The following is a 21,790-nucleotide window of genomic DNA, read 5'->3' as shown; positions in this document are numbered from 1 at the left end:
TTATCTGTGTTGTAAAGAATAGCCATGCTTATCTGTATTCTGAATGCATGTATCCTTTGTGAGGTTTGACAACATTTTAACGGGTTTAACTGCTACATAAATAAATGGCCATGTGGTCATTTTATATAAACTATAAATAGAATTGACAGAAAATATGCTATATCGTGATATATATCGGTATCGGGATATGAAATTACTTTTATCGGGATATGAGATTTTGGTCATATCGCCCAGCCCTACTCATAAGCTGCTAAAACTGGGACCTCCTGCAATGAGAGAGATTTAGCCATGCTCTTCACTGTATATGCGTTGTGTGTGTGTGTGTGTGTTTTGTTAAGCAAATAACAATTTTATGATTGTGTTGTGTAAATGTTCAGTGTACAAGTAGGCCTAAATAGCTTACATTTATTGTGCCTTGATATGGTATGATATGATATCATATCTACCTTCTTTGCCATATATATTCCTTTCTATATAAATTGTTATTGTTATCTCTGACATGATTTGTTTGTTTATGTTAATGTCATGCTGTTACGTTAGGTCCTGTCATGTCTGAAGTTTGTACTAGCTCACTGTGAGCTTTTGAAGGTGTTGGGTAGGCTCAGGCTGTGAAACTGAATTGCCCTTTCTGGGATAAATAATAAAGTTGTCTGAATCTGGATCTGAATCTGAATATATGCCCACAAAGAACTGCTGCACCTGTAGCACCTTTCGGAACCATGTCGGTATGCATGTTCCGAACAGGGCTGCTGCACCTGGCACATTTGCCTGCCAGCCAAACAATGCTGTAGCCTACCGTCCACGCGTGTCTTTTCTTTTCCTTTCCTTCCTTTGGCATACTTTCAGTCTTTGTGTGTGTGTGTGTGTGTGTGTGTGTGTGTGTGTGTGTGTGTGTGTGTGTGTGTGTGTGTGTGTGTGTGTGTGTGTGTGTGTGTGTGTGTGTGTGTGTGTGTGTGTGTGTGTGTGTGTGTGTGTGTGTGTGCGTGCGTGTGCGTGTGCGTGCGTGTGTGCGTGTGTGTGCGTGCGCGCGTGCGTGTGCGTGCAAGAAAGTTCATGGGCATAATGATGTAGGCTAGGCTACTGTAGGCCCATAGCGTGGATGATCACTGATCAGTCAAATACAGTAGTGGCGAGACAAAGCGCAGTGATGCGCGCAGCACGCAACAAGCCAGAAGCCTACCCGATCCGATCCGTGATGTCACGAGTCGGTAATTGGTGAAATCTAACACCGCCAGCTGGTAGGAGTTGCGCCGGGGTGAATACGGCTCCTCTTGCATCAGTGCAAGTCAAGGCACATTGCAGAAAGCACCGCCTGGAGGTAAAGCCGCGCAGAGCTGGATCTGTTGTAGCCTATCTGTTGTGTGTGGAGAGAGAGTTTAGAGAGCACTCTGTGAGAAGAAGCAGCCGAGCTAGTCTGCACCACCTCTGTAGCCCCGACATAATAGTCCAGCAGCAAAACAGCAACAAACCGCTCGGCTCACCTTTTCATTGATTCCGTTCTTTTTTCTATGCAACTGTTGCGCGTCTCCTCTTTGGATAGCCTGGTCACCGTGCGCCGCAGAGCGCAAAGAAAGAGCTGCGAGAGGCAGACGCCTGGGAAGAAGAGTGGGAGACATCTCTCCTCTGCACTGCAATACGATGAGGACATTCTGAGGTGGCAGTCCTGCTCCACTCCGTCTCCACTTTGACGCTTCTTCCTTTGGCTATAACCAAAGGGTTAGCCCATGAGCCCGGTATCCTCTTGTGTGTGATTCTGTTTTCACCCAGATCTCTGCTGCCTGGACAAATGCATACAAATGCATTTAGGAGCCCAACGGACAAGGAGTGGACACGTTTCTCCCGCTGCAGTAACGTAAGTGAGCATTTTGGTTCAAATGTCTGCTGCTGCTGCTACTACTACTGAGGCTATTCCCCGTGTATTTTGTCATTTAAAATGGCAACATACTCTGTTGTCTGTTGTTGTTGAACAGAGGGGCTTCTTTCTGTGGGAGCGATTGGCATCTTTCCCTGCACAGGGAGACAACTGACTACTACTACACCATGAGTTGTTGATTCATTTGCCACCAAAACGTCCAACATCAGCTTAAGTAGGCCCTATCTATCGACTGGATTTCCCAGGACATAACAGACCATTTGATGACTGACAACATATTATGTACACAATGGTAGACGCATCATGTTTTTTTTTTACATGACTTCCTATGTCTGACTATTGCTGTAACTCTCTATTGAACTAAGCTATGTAGTCTATAGTAGTGAACTGACACCCAGGCTTTCCCATAGAGACATAGCCTATTACCATTCATTGGGTTTATTGTGGAACCTTTCAGTTTGTTTTGTGTTGTTTTTAGTCTCGGGTTGATATTTGCAATTGTAGATGACAAATGCAAAGTTCATAATGGTGTGTGCAGAGCAGACGTCTTGGCCTTGACCTCTGCATATGGACATGCAGGCTTGGAGCTTAGCAGCACTAATAATAATCTGGGAATAGCACTGGGCTTTGTCCTCAGCCCCCCTTCTCTTGTTTCTTTCTCACTCACATAGCTGTGATAACCAGAGTGAAGAAAAAGCATGGAGGAGGAGGAGGACTTGCAACCACCAGTGATGGTCTATATCTATGAGAGATGTTTTATTCAACATGACTGATGCTATTATTACATGTTTATATAAACAGTGCATCAGTTATTTATTGGCACTCAACATTCACTCAATTAACCAAACTCAAAGCATAGAGACATTGAATGGGGGGGCGGGGGGGGGGGGGTGTTTAGCACCTAAACATTCCTCATGGAAGTGTGCGATATTGACATCCAGGATGCAGGCTTTGCTGTGCTGTTACATTTGGCTGCCTGGGACCGCCGAGCTGCACAAATCGGCATGCCTCCAAAGGCTATTTAACAGGGATTCCCCCCCCCTGCTATCAGAAGTGAGTCCAAGTTGTCTGTACTCCATTATGAATCCGTTCCAGATAGGATCTGAGAAGAGCTGTGCTCACAATGTCTCAATGTGTTGTTTGCTGATGGTGGTGATTGTTCTGAGGAAAGTCGTGCGGTCCTGAAATTGGGGCGGAAAGTGGACCTTTTTTGTCCTTGAGAGTGAGAATGAGTGAGAGCCTTATGGGGGGAAGTGAGCTGACTGAGAACAAGTGTGAGCGCCTATGAATTCACTGAGAGAGTTAGTGTGTGTGTGTGTGTATGTGTTAGTGTGTGTTAGTGTGTGTGTGTGGGTGTGTGTGTTAGTGTGTGTGTGTATGCATCACCGGTTAAGTGGCTCCTGAGCTCCAGACAATCACCCACTGTTGCAGCCATTGCTGCTCCATTGCTGCCAGTGGTGGATTGGACTGTAGGGCTGCACACAGACAGACAAGCACTCGCATACACTTGACTGAGAGTCTGCTGCCTCCTGGACAGGGCAGGCTGGCTGCTCCTAGAGAGGATATGCTATAATAAGGTGGTGGTGGTGATGATGATGATGATGATGATGATGATGCAAACTGGACATTCAATACTGGATTAAACAGGGGGAGGGTGGATTGTAGTAAATGAGGCCAATCAGATGTAGGCTTGAAGGAAAAATGTCAATACAAATTTGTGGTAAATATACTAATTAGAGATGGTCAAAATTCAATATTATTGCAGGATAAAAATGGGACAATACATAATTTGAGGCAGAAAAATGAAGCAGGATATTAATTGATTAATTGATATTAATTGATGACGTTTTATTCTGCTGTCGTGACACATGATCTGGCTTGCCATCACATTACAAACTGTTTTGTAATGATATACCGTAGACAATACCATTGCTAGAAAGATTGATGAAATAAGCATAATTCTGCATAGTCACACACTTCAGTAAGTCTGCAATACACTAGTAGCAACCTTTTGCATGGCGTCACACCATGGCAGTGAGTTTGAATAGCGTCATCCACTAAGTGTATTGTGCTTTGTAGGAGCGCTATTCACCTTATGTTGCCACGCCCACTCTTTCTCTTCCGTGTAAGACGCAATTGTATTTGTTCTTCCGGTTCAGCGTCAGCCGACCGGTAAACATCGATAAACTGTCAACTTTGAATGAAGTTTGACAACATTCAGCAGCTACACTGCGGCCACCTTCAGTTGCACGCTCATAGCGTTACTGCTGCGAGGAGCCGATGGCTGTTACCCGGTCGGCATTTAACGTTAGTTACAAAAGCACGTCGTCGACAGTGTTTTCTCACTGCCAGTACAGTAGCGGTTGACAGATACTAGCTAGTCTGACCCGTCAGCACAGCCAGCGCTCTCAGTCCTCGCTGCTCGTTAAATATTTCCAAATAGGCGTTATTCTGATAAACTGGTCACATATTTGGAATGTTACGTTCTCATCCTAATTTTTTTTTTAACTTTATAACAATAACAGTTTGTTTTTTTGCTTGAAAACAGCTTTTTGGTAAGTCTAAAAATGATAAAGGTGGGAGTAATCTACTTCCGGGTCTAAAACGAAAAGACTATTACAAAATGACGTTATGCGGAAGCGTCCTGATATGGGCAAATAATCAGGTGAATTAGGACATGTGGTGTTGGCAGTGGAGGAGATGGATACAGTATTGCTGAGGTGGTGGGTCGGCTACGTGATGTTCCCAGTCCACCATCATACAGAAAGGCATGGACGTAATATAGTGAATACCACTGACTACACTATAACGGGTCACAGCCAGGGAATAACATCAAAACACTGCAGGTAGACTAGATCAATATAAGAATGCAAACGACACACCTTTCTCATACGACTGTGTTTTCCCTGTAAGATTTCAGCAGACTTCAGCTCTTCATCTACATTAAGTACAGTATAGCACGTAATGAGGCTCTCGCACAACACTTCATTATAAAATACTAGGGGTGCACCGATCACGTTTTTTGCCACCGATCGCCGATTGCCGATCGCCTATGGGAAATATCTGCCCAACCGATCATCGACCGATCACCGATTACCGATCACCGATCACTGATATATAAACTCCCCCAAAAAAGTTTGGAAACGTTATTTCGGTCGATTATTTCTCCCCTTTAATAATACCAATTGGCATTGTATTTTATATCGTTGGAAAGCCTGATTAGTGATAGGTTTTTTTTTTATTACTTTTTATATATATATATATATATATATATATATATATATATATATATATATATATATATATATATAAAAATATTGGCAATCAGCCGAAATATCGGCAATCAGCCGATCGCATATTTGAGGTCAAAACCGGCCGATACAGATTGCTTGCCGATCGATCGGTGCACCCCTATAAAATACCTTCTCATTTTCTATTTTTTGTTTTACCATGCACTCTAGTTGAAAGGTGTTTGAAAAACCAACTCGTTGTCCTTCACATTTTGGAAGCATTCCCTACTGGACTATCTGGTTGGATCTTTCTGCAGATAAGAGTCAGGTGGAAGCCCAATCAATCAAATCCTATCTGTCGAAGATAAGATGAGAGTTAATGAAGCCGGTGGTCCAAATGGATTGTGCTGTGGAGACTGCCCCCTTGCTGTGGAGACTGCCCCCTTGCTGTGGAGACTGCCCCCTTGCTGTGGAGACTGCCCCCTTGCTGTAGAGCAGTGCTGACCAATTTGGGGCCCTGTTTGTTTTGGCCCGCCACGGATTTGGGATCCCCCCCCCCCCCCATTTTTTTTATCCCACTTGTTGCTACTCCACCCTCTGCCGATCTGGGGAGAGCCGAAACTGGCTCCATGCTTCCTCCGAGACATGGGCAGTTAGCCAGCCGCTTCTTTTCACCTGACAGGGGAAGCTTCACCGGTAGGACATAGCACGTGGGAGGCTCACGCTATTCCAACCGGTTCCCCTCCCTCCGAACAGGCGCCCTTAACGACCAGAGGAGGCACCACATTAGCAACCAGGATATTGCATGTTTTGGTGAAGGGGGTTCCTATATGAAGGAAACCCCCGGGAGGCACAGATAAAAAGTAGATTATTATATTGAAATGTCATTTTAGATTTAGAATGTTAATTTCTATAAAACACAATACATTTTAAATGTAATTCCACAACGTTTATTTTTGGCCCTCGGCCCTCCACCCAGATTGAGTTTTGGCCCTTCACGGGAAAGAATTTGGGCACCCCTGATGTAGAGACTGCCCCCTTGCTCTGGAGACGGCTTGATTTGAAGTGGTTTGCTGTAGGAAGTATAGGTGGGATTGCACGCAGCTACAGGCCTCCTGTTTTATGGCTATTTAGAACGCACTCATCAGCCTAATTAATTACCCATGAAATACATAACATGGTGGGATCACAGCGTAGCCTTCTCGGCCCTCACTGCACCAGAGGCCCCTCTGTGTGAGTGAGTGAGTGTGTTTGGCCCTCACTGCACCAGAGGCCCCTCTGTGTGAGTGAGTGAGTGTGTTTGGCCCTCACTGCACCAGAGGCCCCTCTGTGTTTAGCCCTCCTAACATCTGCAGGTCCCCCCCACGACAGGAAAAGGGCAAACCAATAAAGGGCGCTGGAAGTTTACTCACAGCCCTTTGTCTGCTCGCTGTCTTGTGGACTAAGTCAATCTTTGCTCTGGTCTGCAATGACCTCTTGACTCCCATGACCAATCTGAGTGTTTCTGGAGCAGAAAGACCGGCGGAGCTGACGGACAAGCGGCAGGCTCGGCCCTGTGTGGGATATAATGTAGGAAAGAAGTGTCACACTGCCTCTCGGTGTGACACTCGGCCGACGCAACAAATGTTTGTATGACATCGGTCGTGTGCTGCGCTCGTGCAAACCAGTGGGCAAGCCCCGCCCCCTTTCCACTGAAGATGCGGAAGTCTTTGTTTAAGCTGTAATTCCTCGAATGGCCACTTGAGGCAGGACTCAGAAGTCCCGTCGTTCCTGTTGAAATGCCCCACTTTGTAACAGTAATTAAACATCTTTACAGCCTGGACCGAGACACGGTTTTGGTCTATATGGCTAATTTCACCTTTTCATAACAACTGTAGCGGGGGTCGTTTTTTATGTAACTCACCCGTTTGGAGTAAAATAGATGATAGAAAAGGGGGTGATTGACAGATGGCCTGTCCAGTGATCGCGCAGCTTGCCGATCACGGACCATAGCAGGCGGAGCTGCGACTCTGGGAAACTCCCATCTCACGTGAGGTGCGGAAGGACTCAACCCATTCCTTCCCACTCTGCTGACGAAAAGTCAAGATGGTGACCGCCAGCGTTTGAACTCCGCCAGGGAGAAGAAATTGAATGGGATAGCTATGTCCATATTATTTATGTCTATGGTGCAAACGTGGGCACAATACCAGATTTAATTCAGATTTAGGTTGTCCCTTACCCCGCTAGCCGGGCGCTTCTCACTCATACTGAGCACATTAGCGCCCGGCGAACGTCACGCATTTCCCATCAAACACTCTGCCATTTTCATGTCTAGGTCTAGCTCCTACCTGAGTCTTCACGTGAAGTGAAGACGCTATCCGATACGCAACATCCTCTTCTTTTAATAACATATAGTGGCCTCTTCCAAATTGTTGCATAAAATCCACTTTTCTGTCTTTCAAAAACCGAAAAGCATTTATCTGGAGCACCGCTCCTTCTTCTTCTCTGATCTCGAAGCAACCTGGACCAACGACTCACTGTTTACTCACTAATGCCCCCCACACTTCCGCAATGGTATTGCACCTTTTTCGTTGTTGCTGCTTGGCACAAATGCAGAAATGTAGGTGCAATACCATTTCGGAAGTGTGGGGGGCATTGGTGAGTAAACAGTGAGTCGTTGTTTCCGGGTTGCTCGAGGTGCTCCAGATGAATGCTTTTCGGTTTTTGAAAGACAGAAAAGTGGATTTTATGCAACAATTTGGAAGAGGCCACTATATGTTATTAAAAGAAGAGGATGTTGCATATCGGATAGCGTCTTCACTTCACTCAGGTAGGAGCTGGCATTTATACCTAGACGTGAAAATGGCAGAGTGTTTGATGGGAAATGCATGACGTTCGCCGGGCGCTAATGTGCTCAGTATGAGCGAGAAGCGCCCGGCTAGCGGGGTAAGGTTGTCCCAAGCAAATTTGGGGATGTTGAGGTCAGCAATTGCTGCTTTCTTAGATAATGCTATTTTGGGACAATTGCTCGTGACAGAACATTTGGCCGTTCATGAATCCATCAAGTCTTCCGGCCTTAGCAAGCGAGGAAGTGGCAGCAGGCACCAAAACCTGGAAAAAGTCAAGTGTTGACCTGCTAATTATCGCTAATGACCATTTGGACGTGTGAAGAAGATGAATCAGCTCGTCAAGCGCTTCCACAATTCAAGTCAAGTCCATTTTATTGTCCCAGATGGGCGCTTTGTGCCTGACTTAATGAAGTCCTAATGATCCGGATGCAGGTGTGAAAGCTGACACGCTGCCAATCAGAGCAGATACTGGCCCAGGATCACTTACTTACTCGTTCATCATGTCCAGGAATGTTCTGGTGGAGGTGGAGGTGGAGGAGCGGAGCGTGCAGGAACACAGTGCCTGATGAGCAAGAACCTCAGATGTTATCACCCAAAGAATTATCCCCTTGTTCTTAGCATGCAGTGTGTGTGTGTGTGTGTGTGTTGTGTGTGTGTGTGTGTGTGTGTGTGTGTGTTGTGTGTGTGTGCATGTGTGTAGGTGTGTGTGTGTGTGTGTGTGTGTGTGTGTGTGTGTGTGTGTGTGTGTGTATAATGTTTTCGATTGCAGTCGTGTCCTACAGTTCATGTCTGATTTAGTGGCTGGTCGTCTCGTCTCGTCGTTTGATGTTTTGTACCAGGCTGACGTCTGGGCTTGTGGGAGCACCGTGTCACTTTGTGTGTGTGTGTGTGTGTGTGTGTGTGTGTGTGTGTGTGTGTGTGTGTGTGTGTGTGTGTGTGTGTGTGTGTGTGTGTGGGAGCACCGTGTCACTTCACGTGTGTGTCACTTGTAATTGCCTCCGCTCTGTTTTGACTTCCACTCCATTGAACCTTGGGCTCAACAGAGCCACAGAGTTGTCAAGAGGGGGCATATCAGGCTGGAGGTCAGTCAAAATGCTTCTAAGATCAAGCTCCATAAAGCTCCATTTCCTGAGAAATGACTGTACAGTTACAGTATGAGGAGGAGGAGATGCTTCTGAATCTGCTTTAGTGCCGTGTTACAACTGTGAACTGTTCTTTAAAGGCAGTGTCATGGGATGGATGGTTCAGTCAGGGTGACCTCCACCAGGTTTGGTTAAATGAAAGTATACGAGGGAGAAAAGGAGCTTTGTATATATATATCTTTTTATCTTAGCTGCTGATGGGTTTGTGCGTGATTCTTCTTCCCCTAGATAGTCAAAGAGCTATTTTACTGGCTTCCCCTTCCCTTCTGTTAGACCCCCGAAAAGTTCCAACATTTCAGAGTTGTTTGGGCGGATGAACAGTTTCTACATGCTTTGTTGCCACTAATGGATTTGCTAAGTGGCCCGCCAAATTAGCTATGTAAACAATACACTGCGAATGTCACCGCGGACAAAATCGTCAATGATAAACATAAGAAAATAGTTTGCCTTTTCCTCGCGAGGATTGTAAACACAATTTAAGTGGGTTTTCTCTTGTTTGCCAAGTCAAATTAACCACTTTGCCTCTTCGTTTTGCCTCTCAGCCTCTTTGCCTTATTTCAATGAAGCATTGTTCAGGGATCCAAGCTCATTTCCAGGGGAGAGAAGTAAGCGCCCGTAGTGGCGGGACAGATTCATTGCAGCAGGCAGTTTTAAGTTGTGATTATTTATAGTCTTGACATGGCACCCACTCCCCACATAGCGGTATTTCCCTTAGTCAACAGAGCAGTGTTTGGGGAGCTTTGTCTTGCCTTTCAGCAGTCATTCCCATAAAGCACTGGGACTGGGAAGCCTGTCACTTTTAGACAGGGATATACCTCAGCACTTGGTCAAGAGGAACTCAGCGCGCCGGTGGATCAGCGGGTCATCGTGGACTGAACACCGTGTACTTTTGATGCTGCCGATTTGAATGTGGCCCAGTCCATCCAGATTAGGCCCTATCCCTCAGCCCCATGTTTCCTCAGCATCAGGTTTAGGGGTTAGAGTTAGGTACTCAACATTTATTTTCTCGGGCGACGGCTCTGCCTCTGATTGGGTTAGCTTTAGGCATGGGGAGTGATGATTGGTTAGCTTTAGGCATGGGGAGTGATGATTGGTTAGGTTTAGGCATGAGGAGTGATGACGATTGGTTAAGGTTAGGGTAAAATATCAGGGTAAGTCAATCAGAAACAGAGTAGGGCTAAAGAAAAGCGGAAAGAAATATTACATTGGGTACTGATGGGCTGAGGGAAGATAGGGCTGATTGAACATAGAGCTGAGGGAACATAGAGCTGAGGGAACATAGAGCTGAGGGAACATAGAGCTGAGGGAACATAGGCCTGAGGGAACATAGAGCTGAGGGAACATAGGGCTGAGGGAACATAGAGCTGAGGGAACATAGGCCTGAGGGAACATAGGCCTGAGGGAACATAGAGCTGAGGGAACATAGAGCTGAGGGAACATAGAGCTGAGGGAACATAGAGCTGAGGGAACATAGAGCTGAGGGAACATAGAGCTGAGGGAACATAGGCCTGAGGGAACATAGAGCTGAGGGAACATAGAGCTGAGGGAACATAGGCCTGAGGGAACATAGAGCTGAGGGAACATAGAGCTGAGGGAACATAGAGCTGAGGGAACATAGGCCTGAGGGAACATAGAGCTGAGGGAACATAGGGCTGAAGGAACATAGAGCTGAGGGAACATAGAGCTGAGGGAACATAGAGCTGAGGGAACATAGAGCTGAGGGAACATAGTGGTGAGGGAAGATAGGATTGAGGAAACATGGTGGTGAGGGAACATGGTGGTCAGGGAACATAGGATTGAGGAATTATGGTGGTCAGGGAACATAGGCCTGAGGAAACATGGGGCTGAGGGAACATGGTGGTCAGGGAACATAGGCCTGAGGAAACATGGGGCTGAGGGAACATGGTGGTCAGGGAACATAGGCCTGAGGAAACATGGGGCTGAGGGAACATGGTGGTCAGGGAACATAGGCCTGAGGAAACATGGGGCTGAGGGAACATGGTGGTCAGGGAACATAGGGTTGAGGGAACATAGGGCTGAGGGAAGATAGGATTGAGGGACAATAGGGTTGAGGGAACATGGTGGTCAGGGAACATAGGGTTGAGGGAACATAGGGCTGAGGGAAGATAGGATTGAGGGACAATAGGGTTGAGTGAACATAGGGCTGAGTGAACATAGGGTTGAGGGAACATAGGGCTGAGGGAACATAGGGCTGAGTGAACATAGGGTTGAGGGAACATAGGGCTGAGGGAACATAGGGCTGAGGGAACATAGGGCTGAGGGAACATGGTGGTCAGGGAACATAGGGCTGAGTGAACATAGGGCTGAGTGAACATAGGGTTGAGGGAACATAGGGCTGAGGGAACATAGGGCTGAGGGAACATGGTGGTCAGGGAACATAGGGTTGAGGGAACATGGTGGTCAGGGAACATAGGGCTGAGGGAACATAGGCGCGTTCCCCTTCCTGTTTCCATATACCAAAAAAAAAAAGAATCCTAAAATAACCAAGAGGCTCAATTAATTCCACCCATCTCAAGATGTCCTCGCTATCTCCGACATAATGAGCTGCACAAAGCTCATCATGCGACGCCGGCGAGGCAGAAAGCTGGTATATGTGCGGGTCGTGACCCGGCCGGGAACGTTTCCCACCGCATGGCATGCTCCTAGCATGTCATGGTTGGATGTGCTGAAGCGCTGATCCAGGTCTGTCGGTGGTGGCAGGGACGCCTTAAATAGCCCTGAACAGAGACAGAAAAGGCTGTCTGAATCAGCATCAGATGGCCCCACTTGGCAGTCCAAAAGGGGACGTTACGTGTTATATTTAGTCATTTCTTTCTCTCTTTTCGATCCACTTTTAAACTCTGCCAAGTTTTAAGCTGAAACAGCGACCCGTTGGCTTTATAAATGTCAGTTTTATCCTCCCTCAACAGTTGAATGTTTGTGTTCATATATATTCCCCCTCTTTTTCTCTTATTCCCTTTTTCCCTGCAGTGGGGGGTGCCTGTCTGTGTTCCCGGCCATGGAATGTCGCACCAGTTTCCCGATGGGGAACAGGTGACAGGGCTCGTGTTGTTTCTCCTTATAGTCTCTCTCTCTCTCTCTCTCTCTCTCTCTCTCTCTCCCTCTCTCTCTCTCTCTCTCTCTCTCCCTCTCTCTCTCTCTCTCACTCTCTCTCTCTCTCTCTCTCTCTCTCTGTCTTTCTCTTACCTTTTTCTCTCTATCTCTCTCACCCAAGTCTCGAGGGCCACGCTGCTCTGGGAAAACAAACATGGCGGCCTGCCTGTGGCCCCTCACTCACACAGGGCCACGCAAATACTGGCAGTCTCTCCTCAGGGGTACATCGATTAGCATAATCCACAAAGGCCACAAAGGAGACATGTTTGTGAGGGAGCGCTCGTTCTATTTGTAGCTGCCACACCGGCTGGCTAACAATCCCTCAAAGTCTCAGGTGGGATTGATGGATCTCTCTCAGATAAGCCTGTGTCAGCGCTTATTCAACAAAAAGAAGTGCCACCCGCCCGCCACACTATTCTACAAGCTGCCAGAAGCCACTTCAAGCTGTGGCAGCAGCTGTTACTGTGTACAGACAGAGCGCTCTGTCAATTTGATTGGTTTGGTCTGGATGTACAGAGTGTGCTCTGTAAAGTCCATTTGATTGGTTTGGTCTGGATGTACAGAGTGTGCTCTGTAAAGTCCATTTGATTGGTTTGGTCTGAATGTACAGAGTGTGCTCTGTGAAGTCCATTTGATTGGTTTGGTCTGGATGTACAGAGTGTGCTCTGTGAAGTCCATTTGATTGGTTTGGTCTGGATGTACAGAGTGTGCTCTGTAAAGTAAATTTGATTGGTTTGGTCTGGATGTACAGAGTGTGCTCTGTAAGTCCATTTGATTGATTTGGTCTGGATGTACAGAGTGTGCTCTGTAAAGTCCATTTGATTGGTTTGGTCTGGATGTACAGAGTGTGCTCTGTAAGTCAATTTGATTGGTTTGGTCTGGATGTACAGAGTGTGCTCTGTAAGTCCATTTGATTGGTTTGGTCTGGATGTACAGAGTGTGCTCTGTAAAGTCAATTTGATTGGTTTGGTCTGGATGTACAGAGTGTGCTCTGTAAAGTCCATTTGATTGGTTTGGTCTGGATGTACAGAGTGTGCTCTGTGAAGTCCATTTGATTGGTTTGGTCTGGATGTACAGAGTGTGCTCTGTGAAGTCCATTTGATTGGTTTGGTCTGGATGTACAGAGTGTGCTCTGTAAAGTCAATTTGATTGATTTGGTCTGGATGTACAGAGTGTGCTCTGTAAAGTCAATATGATTGGTTTGGTCTGGATATACAGAGTGTGCACTGTAAAGTCAATTTGATTGGTTTGGTCTGGATGTACAGAGTGTGCTCTGTAAAGTCAAGTGTGCTGTAGGACCGAGGAGATGACGTAACAACAGCGATTGGGTTTGTCTGAACTGAATGTCAAAATTGAGCTGTCCCTGTAAATGTCACTTGGCCACAATTGGATTTTCTCTTGCCTACGATACCATCTTCTTCTGATGACAGAGTCTGACCACTTTTCAGTCAGGCTGGGAAGATCAGTGGTTCTCAACGTGAGGTTTGACGACCCCAGTAGGTCTTTAAGAAGGCTGCTGTGGTCCCCAGCTACAGTAAATAACAAAAGATTTGATTCGGAGGTGAGAAAGAACAGAGCGAATTAAATTGCATTTGTTGACCACAAGTGTTCCACTCTCCACATCCAACTGTGCAATATGGACGTTCTGCACTTCAAAACATCTACTCTACTACACACACAGATCTTCTCGTGAAGTCCCCTGTGTTTATGATCTGACAATCATGTATATTACATACAGATAGACAATCTAGTGGGCTACATGTATGCTGCATGTATATTCACACTGGACACACAGGACTCTGATCCATCTATGCTGCATGTATATTCACACTGGACACACAGGACTCTGATCCAGTGTGTTTCCCTTTGCTGACACAGTGGTCATGGAGACAGGGAAGACACAGGAGAGACAGTAGTAGTCTGTGAGTTGGATTCAGTCCTTGGCCTGCAGGAAAGCATGTATATCTCCAGAGGTCATCTCAAATACCTTGAGAAATGTATGGTAAATTGACTTCTAAATAACGACTAAATATATCCATTACACATCTATATAGAGACACTTATTGTTATGTTGTGATATGTGTTTAGAGTCTTAATAAGTTGTGTGCTGTGTGCTGGATGAGAGTGGACAGTGCCATCACAGTCTAGGAGAGAGAGAGAGAGAGAACCAATGCACACAGGCTCTGGCGCCCTGTGATGACACTGTCCACTCCTCCTTCTTCATCTTAGTGGTTGGTTGTGTGTACTGCATGTGGTGGGCAGTGCCACCTAGAGGTGGGGTCAAAGGGGGTCAAATAGCTGTATGCTCAAGTTGCATGAAATCCATTCAAAAGTAAGGGCCATGATACATGGGTAACCTTGTTTTAGGGCCATGTGATAGACAAACTAGCCCAACAATTTATTATACTTTTTATTTCTTTCTTTGAAATATGTGTCTATGTGGGAACCATGTGAACAGTTACTGTAACAGATAGCAGCTCTGTTTTTTGTAGTTCAAATGTTTGTGCATGTAACAGATTGCAATCTTTTTTCTTTTCTCCCTGAATGCAGATCCAGCAGCCAACATGCTCTTTACAAGTAGATAGACAGACAGAGAGATGGACAGACAGACAGACAGACAGACAGACAGACAGACAGACAGACAGACAGACAGACAGACAGACAGACAGAGAGACAGAGAGACAGACAGACAGGCAGGCAGACAGACAGACAGACAGACAGAGAGACAGACAGACAGACAGACAGACAGAGAGACAGACAGACAGACAGACAGATAGACAGACAGACAGACAGACAGACTATCTTTTCCCCTCCTTTTCCCTTAGAGATTTATTGGGGCTTGTTTGGATGAGCAGCAGTGTTCAATTATATAAGAACCTCCTCTGTTGTTGTCACTGAAATCTAAAACCTCGAGGAATAAGAGTCTAGGGACTTTGTTTTCCCTGCATGTTTAACTGAAAACAGAATCATGACCTAGCAGGATATATGAAGTGTACTTGCTGTGTTACATGTCATGCTCCAATACCTCCATCTAATACAGGGGTGTCAGACTCATACTAGGTAGAGGGCCGGATTTGTTCAACTGAGACCTCATGGGGGCCGGATTTTTTTTTTTACTAAAATCAATTCGACTCATTTACCCATTTACTTCACAAAAGAAATACTGCTCTTTTCATTTCTCTTGAAACTGCCTGCATTCCGTGTCAACCTTTCTCTTTTTCGACAGCATCTTGTTCAGGGGCGGACTGGGATCATAATTCAGGCCGGGCATTAGATACCAAGCAGGCCAGCCCGATACGGGCCGACGCGCGTGCCGGCGTCCGAAAAATTTGGGCCGTTTAAAGCTCAATTTGGGCCGTTTGAAGCCAGATTTGGGCCGTTTGAAGCCCAATTTGGGTCGTTTAAAGCCCGATTTGGGCCGTTTGAAGCCCGATTTGGGCCGTTTGAAGCCCAATTTGGGCCAAGTCCAATTTTACAATGAGATGCACCCACTTTAACCCTGAATAAAGTAATAAAACCACTAGTAAACCAGTAGGCGGCGCCTGGCCTGCTGTTCAGTGAGTGGCCTGACTGCGGGCACAATTTTTTTTTTTTTTTTTTTTTTTTGCAGGCCAGGCCAGGCCACCGGGCATTTTCCCAACGTGCCCGATTATGCAGTCCGCGCCTGATCTTGTTGATTCTTTTGTTTTTTGGTAGGTAGCTGAATGCGCGATTCAATTCCAGCGTGGCATCATGGCGGCTTTGTGTACACCTGATGACCTACTGACATACTTCCTTGTAGTGCAGGTTAATTAACTTATGAATGAACTCTTAGCTTGCTTATTAGCCACACGTAGTTCATGATAATGGGGTGCGAATTTAATAATAATAATAAAAAAAAAAAAATCTTAATATTCCAAAACATCTCGCGGGCCGGATGAAACCGGGCCGTATCTCTGACATCCCTGATCTAATACCTAGTGACAGCACTGGACACAACATGGAGGCTGTGACAGCACTGCTAGGACATGATGGGCTGCTGTTCAATCATGCAGATAAAACTATATGATAATAAGATAAACAGCTAAATATATGGTTAACATTATAGTCTAACATTAAAGACGAGATTAACCCAATGGAGCCCAAGTGGCGCGTGGGTCGGAGTCACATTTCAGACTGAAAAACAAAAGTTGTCTCAGATGACAGGTTGAAAGGCGGGCCATAGTAGCATGTCGCTGATTTGATTTGGCAATTTTGGTGACTGGATTCGGCTTTGGCCAATCCTGGCGTGTTCCGCCCCCAAATCCAGTGGGATTCAGCGTGTTGTGGTGGTGCTACGCGAGTGGGATCCGCAGAGTACCAGGCAGCCAGCTGCTTCTGTGTGGAGCAGAGCATTTTCTCCTCCATTTGGAGGAGAAAATTCTCCTGAAATAAAGATTGATTGACAGCTGCCATGTTGTGATCAGTCGTGATATGATTGGTTGAAATGGGGTAGAAATTTGATAGTGCAATGTGACATCAGCAAACTGTAGATTACTGTTATGAATTAAATCTTGAAAAATGAACTTTTGATGTGAAAAAGTGTGAGAAACTAAAGAAATTAGATTTTTGTGATTTTCTTTGCATACATTAATAAATAGGTGCACTGAATACCCAGGTATTTGAAAAAAATTTGGGAAAAAAAACTTGGGTTCAGCTCGACTTTAATACAACATTATGTAGATGTTGGGATTTGGTTGAACGTTTTCATCACAATTCATACTTTGAGTGTGTGTGTGTGTGTGTGTGTGTGTGTGTGTGTGTGTGTGTGTGTGTGTGTGTGTGTGGGGGGGGGGGGGGTAAGTCTTCTGTTTTCTTAGCTTCATTTCTCTGTACCATAGTGTTATTATGATGGAAAAATTGGACGTTTTTCCCCACTGTTGCAATTCACTGAGAGGAAGCAGTGAAGCAGCGTTTAAAGGCGATGACAGACGAGCAACATTTGACCAGCATCTTTGAGCAATTGTATTATTTCATGATATTTTACAGCCCATTATATTGTCCACGCTTATTGTCTTCCGTTGACAATGCCTGTCTCTGCTGGAGGACACATTTATGACGTCCACGGTCTCAAGAAGTTCCCCACGTATCATCACCTCAAGTCCCAGTAGTATGAAATGATCGGCGCTCTCTCTACTCTAAACCTCTGATTTCACTTACAGGCTGTCTCTCCCCGGGGCTGTTCTAACTACTACTGGACTCACTTACAGGCTGTCTCTCCCTGGGGCTGTTCTAACTACTACTGGACTCACGATAGCTAACACAGCCAAAGATAGTTAGTCACTGCTATTTTTTCCCACACTGACTCACCACAGTTTTGTCTGCCGTAATTCACTTGAGTCCGAGACCAGACCTTCTTCAACAGCAGTCCGATGATATTTTCTGTCGAGCGGATTCAATATTTTGCTCATCTGAGAATTATTTAGCCACTCGCCAGCTGAGAGTTATGAAGTTGACATAACACAGCTTTCCAGTAGCCTTTCCAGTAGCCTAGTACAGCGAAACAGTGTAGTCGCAGGAATATGTAGGTGGACCAGGGCTTAATTCCTCCTCCTTCCTGTGTGGAGTTTTTTTCCAGGGAATGCTTCCCTGCTTCCCGAGGGAAGCATGCAGGTATCTCCTATGGGTGCTGCTCCAGTTCCCTCCCACATTCCAAAAGACCTGCAAGTCAGGTGGATTAGAGACTCTTAATTGCCCATAGGTATGAATGGGAGTCTCTACTCTGTGTTAGTCCAAGTGGTGGGTGGAGTAAACAAAAACAGTGCTCGAGTAAAAGTACGGTTACTTTATTATAATATTTACTCGAGTAGAAGTAAAAGTACTCGTGAAAATAACTACTTGAGTAAGAGTAATAAAGTATCTTGTAAAAAACGACCCGAGTAGTGAGTAACTTCACGGGTAACTATATGCAATTTATTTATGACAGTAATGTTATACGACGGTCCGTTGTCGTCTTAATCCTGGAACATGTGGTGCAAACGTTAGGTTAAGAGATGGGCTTGGATTAATTCCAGTAGCAAGAGCCTCCATCATTCCAGTTAATGTTAATTAGTTAATGTCAGAATAAATCATGAAAATAAATGAAACTCATTCACTCTATTTCTTATTTTGTAATGTTATATTCATTCATTGCATGATGCATCAGTTTTAGTCGGGTAAAGGGGGTACTTGGATTCAGAAATCAGGGAAAGGGGTTACTACTGACGCCTTTATCTATAACGAGTTCTGAGAGCCGTTGGAGCATGCAACCACTGTGTGTGTGTGTGTGTGTGTGTGTGTGTGTGTGTGTGTGTGCGTGCGCACACGTGGGTGTGTCTGTGTTTGTGTGCGCCACCTGCTGGATGTTGTGGGTAGTGCTATCATTAATTGCTGATACCCATTGTAGCATGCAATCACTTTGTGTGTGTGAGAGAGAGAGAGAGAGAGAGAGAGAGGAGAGAGAGAGAGAGAGAGAGAGAGAGAGAGAGAGAGAGAGAGAGAGAGAGAGAGAGGAGAGAGAGAGAGAGAGAGAGAGAGAGAGAGAGAGAGAGAGAGAGAGAGAGAGAGAGAGAGAGAGAGAGAGAGAGACCTGCTGGCTGCGGGTAGTGCTATGACTAATTGGCTGTTTTTGGCCATTTTAAGAAATCTAGTCACCGTCTGCTTGCGACCTCTGCCGCCACCCGTGCCAAATATGCTGTCAAGCCAACGTTGTCTGAGGAAAATGAAACCGAGACATATAGGACATACATACATACATACATACATGGATACATACATGCATGGATACGTAGGTTTGCCCTTTTATGTGTTAGATGCTTGTTGTTTGATCAAGAGCATCAATGATTGGATGTCATAGTGTGACCACATGTTTATGTACCACTACCTCATTGGTTAATACAAGCTAATTGGTTGTCATGTAGTATCATCTTCCATTGTCTTAAACTAACATGCATGTATGTGTGTGTGTGTGTCCCTCCAGGTGGAACTTCCTCCTGCTCCTGTCAGTATGCACAGCAGTACTGTCTGCAGAAGAAGACTACCTAACACGAGGTAAACTTCACTTTCACAAGTTAACAAGTTTATTAGTTGAAACATAATCTATTGCCACCGGTTTATTGAATAGAACACACCTTTTGGAAGCAGAGGACCAGTGAGCCTTACCTTCTCGTCAGTCTCTCGTCAAGATGTTGTGATATGGTGGTATGATCATTCTGTGTGTTGTTGGGGGAGACTCCTGCTTCTCTTTCTATTCTGAGTAGCCCTTCCTTGTCTTTTCCTCCTGTGTGTGGTGAAAGTAATCTAGCGGCATCTCTGACCTGAGCCCTTCAGCCATGTGAACTATGGATAACATCAACCGCTTATCCTGCTTCCATTGCTTTATTGCCTCATCAACTGTCTGCTAAATAGAGTCAAGTGACGAATGGAGGCTACCTCACTTTGAAAACGTGTTGACCATTCAGATGTCATGAATTGTTGAGAATGAATGCTGTTTCCCGATAGAGAGCCAAAGTGAACGTCTCTCTCAGCGTACCAGCGTCTGAAATATGAATGGTGGTGAGCGGAGAGAGACGTGACTCTTTTTGATCCCGTTTGAATTGTGCCACGGGGGTACACACGTCATGTTTGTCAATGTAAACGATAACTTTGCAAGTCAAGAAAGTCACAGTTTGTAGTAAAACTGTGGCACTAGGGGTGCACCGATCACGTTTTTTGCCACCGATCACCGATTGCCGATCGCCTATGGGAAATATCTGCCCAACCGATCATCGACCGATCACCGATTAGATTACCGATCACCGATCACAGATCACGATATATAAACTCCTCAAAGAAAGTTTGGAAACGTTATTTTAGGTTGATTATTTCTCCCCTTTAATAATACCAATTGGCATTGTATTTTATATCGTTGGAAAGCCTGATTAGTGATAGGGCTTTTTTTTATTATTATTATTATTTTTATTTTATTTTTAATATAAAAAAAATTGCCGATCGCATATTTGAGGTCAAAATCGGCCGATTGCTTGCCGATCGATCGGTGCACCCCTAACTATAAGTTATCAATCAGAAAGACTACACACCACCAGTCACATAAGTGACGTATCTCCCGCCAGGCCATTGTGGTTGATGGTGTGACGTATAATGTGCGAGACGAGAGATGTAGCTGATTGACAAAACTAAACGTTACGTTTCAGTTTCAGGACAAACTGCGACTTTCTTGACATGCATTAGTTATCTTTTAAATTGACAAAATGTAACGTGTGTACCCCGTGGCACCATTCAAACGAGATCAAAAAGAGTCTCTCTCTGTCCACCACCATTCATATTCTTTCAGACACTGGTGCGCTGAGAGAGACAGGAAGTGACGTTCACTTTAGCTCTCTATTGATTATAGTCATTTCAGAAGCTTTAGCTTCAAAAGTACATTTTAATATTTGGGGGGGGGGATCATTTGCACAGCAATATCTAAAGACACTGCAAAAAGTGCATTTCCATTGCTATTTAATTCTTGTGTTCTTGTGTTAGTAAAGTAACACGTTACACCAAATCAATGCATGTTGGGTAATAATGTTATTTGTCTAACAACATAAACGACACAACGTGCCACAATGTAATGCTGCAGTTAGGCATATAAGCCTAGTTGGAACACTGCTGGCGAGGAGAGAGCCATATTTAGCAGTAGCTGTTGTCATGGTAGTTTTTAGGCAGGACGTGTGTCAGAGAGGGACAGCAGCTGTTGTCATGGTAGTTTTTAGGCAGGACGTGTGTCAGAGAGGAACAGCAGCTGTTGTCATGGTAGTTTTTAGGCAGGACGTGTGTCAGAGAGGGACAGCAGCTGTTGTCATGGTAGTTTTTAGGCAGGACGTGTGTCAGAGAGGGACAGCAGCTGTTGTCATGGTAGTTTTTAGGCAGGACGTGTGTCAGAGAGGGACAGCAGCTGTTGTCATGGTAGTTTTTAGGCAGGACGTGTGTCAGAGAGGGACAGCAGCTGTTGTCATGGTAGTTTTTAGGCAGGACATGTGTCAGAGAGGGACAGCAGCTGTTGTCATGGTAGTTTTTAGGCAGGACGTGTGTCAGAGAGGGACAGCAGCTGTTGTCATGGTAGTTTTTAGGCAGGACGTGTGTCAGAGAGGGACAGCAGCTGTTGTCATGGTAGTTTTTAGGCAGGACGTGTGTCAGAGAGGGACAGCAGCTGTTGTCATGGTAGTTTTTAGGCAGGACGTGTGTCAGAGAGGGACAGCAGCTGTTGTCATGGTAGTTTTTAGGCAGGACGTGTGTCAGAGAGGGACAGCAGCTGTTGTCATGGTAGTTTTTAGGCAGGACGTGTGTCAGAGAGGGACAGCAGCTGTTGTCATGGTGGTTTTTAGGCAGGACGTGTGTCAGAGAGGGACAGCAGCTGTTGTCATGGTAGTTTTTAGGCAGGACGTGTGTCAGAGAGGGACAGCAGCTGTTGTCATGGTAGTTTTTAGGCAGGACGTGTGTCAGAGAGGGACAGCAGCTGTTGTCATGGTAGTTTTTAGGCAGGACGTGTGTCAGAGAGGGACAGCAGCTGTTGTCATGGTAGTTTTTAGGCAGGACGTGTGTCAGAGAGGGACAGCAGCTGTTGTC

General features: G+C 45.5%; 1 protein-coding gene across 1 annotated transcript in view; it reads left to right on the top strand.

The window, feature by feature from the left end:
* Positions 1 to 1,768: 1,768 nt before the first annotated feature.
* Positions 1,769 to 21,790, top strand: part of col24a1 (collagen type XXIV alpha 1 chain) — a 179,293-nt gene continuing 159,271 nt past the window's right edge. Inside the window, exons 1-2 of the mRNA XM_083647399.1 lie at positions 1,769 to 1,852; positions 19,164 to 19,234. Of these exons, the coding sequence (XP_083503525.1) occupies positions 1,797 to 1,852; positions 19,164 to 19,234 (127 nt within the window). The 5' untranslated portion in view covers positions 1,769 to 1,796. The remainder of the gene's footprint in view (positions 1,853 to 19,163; positions 19,235 to 21,790) is intronic.

The sequence above is a fragment of the Poromitra crassiceps genome (assembly GCF_964638095.1).
Source record: "Poromitra crassiceps genome assembly, chromosome: 12".
Classification (NCBI taxonomy): Eukaryota; Metazoa; Chordata; class Actinopteri; order Beryciformes; family Melamphaidae; genus Poromitra; species Poromitra crassiceps.
Note: the sequence above shows the minus strand (reverse complement) of the source record. Positions and strands in the feature narration are given on the sequence as shown.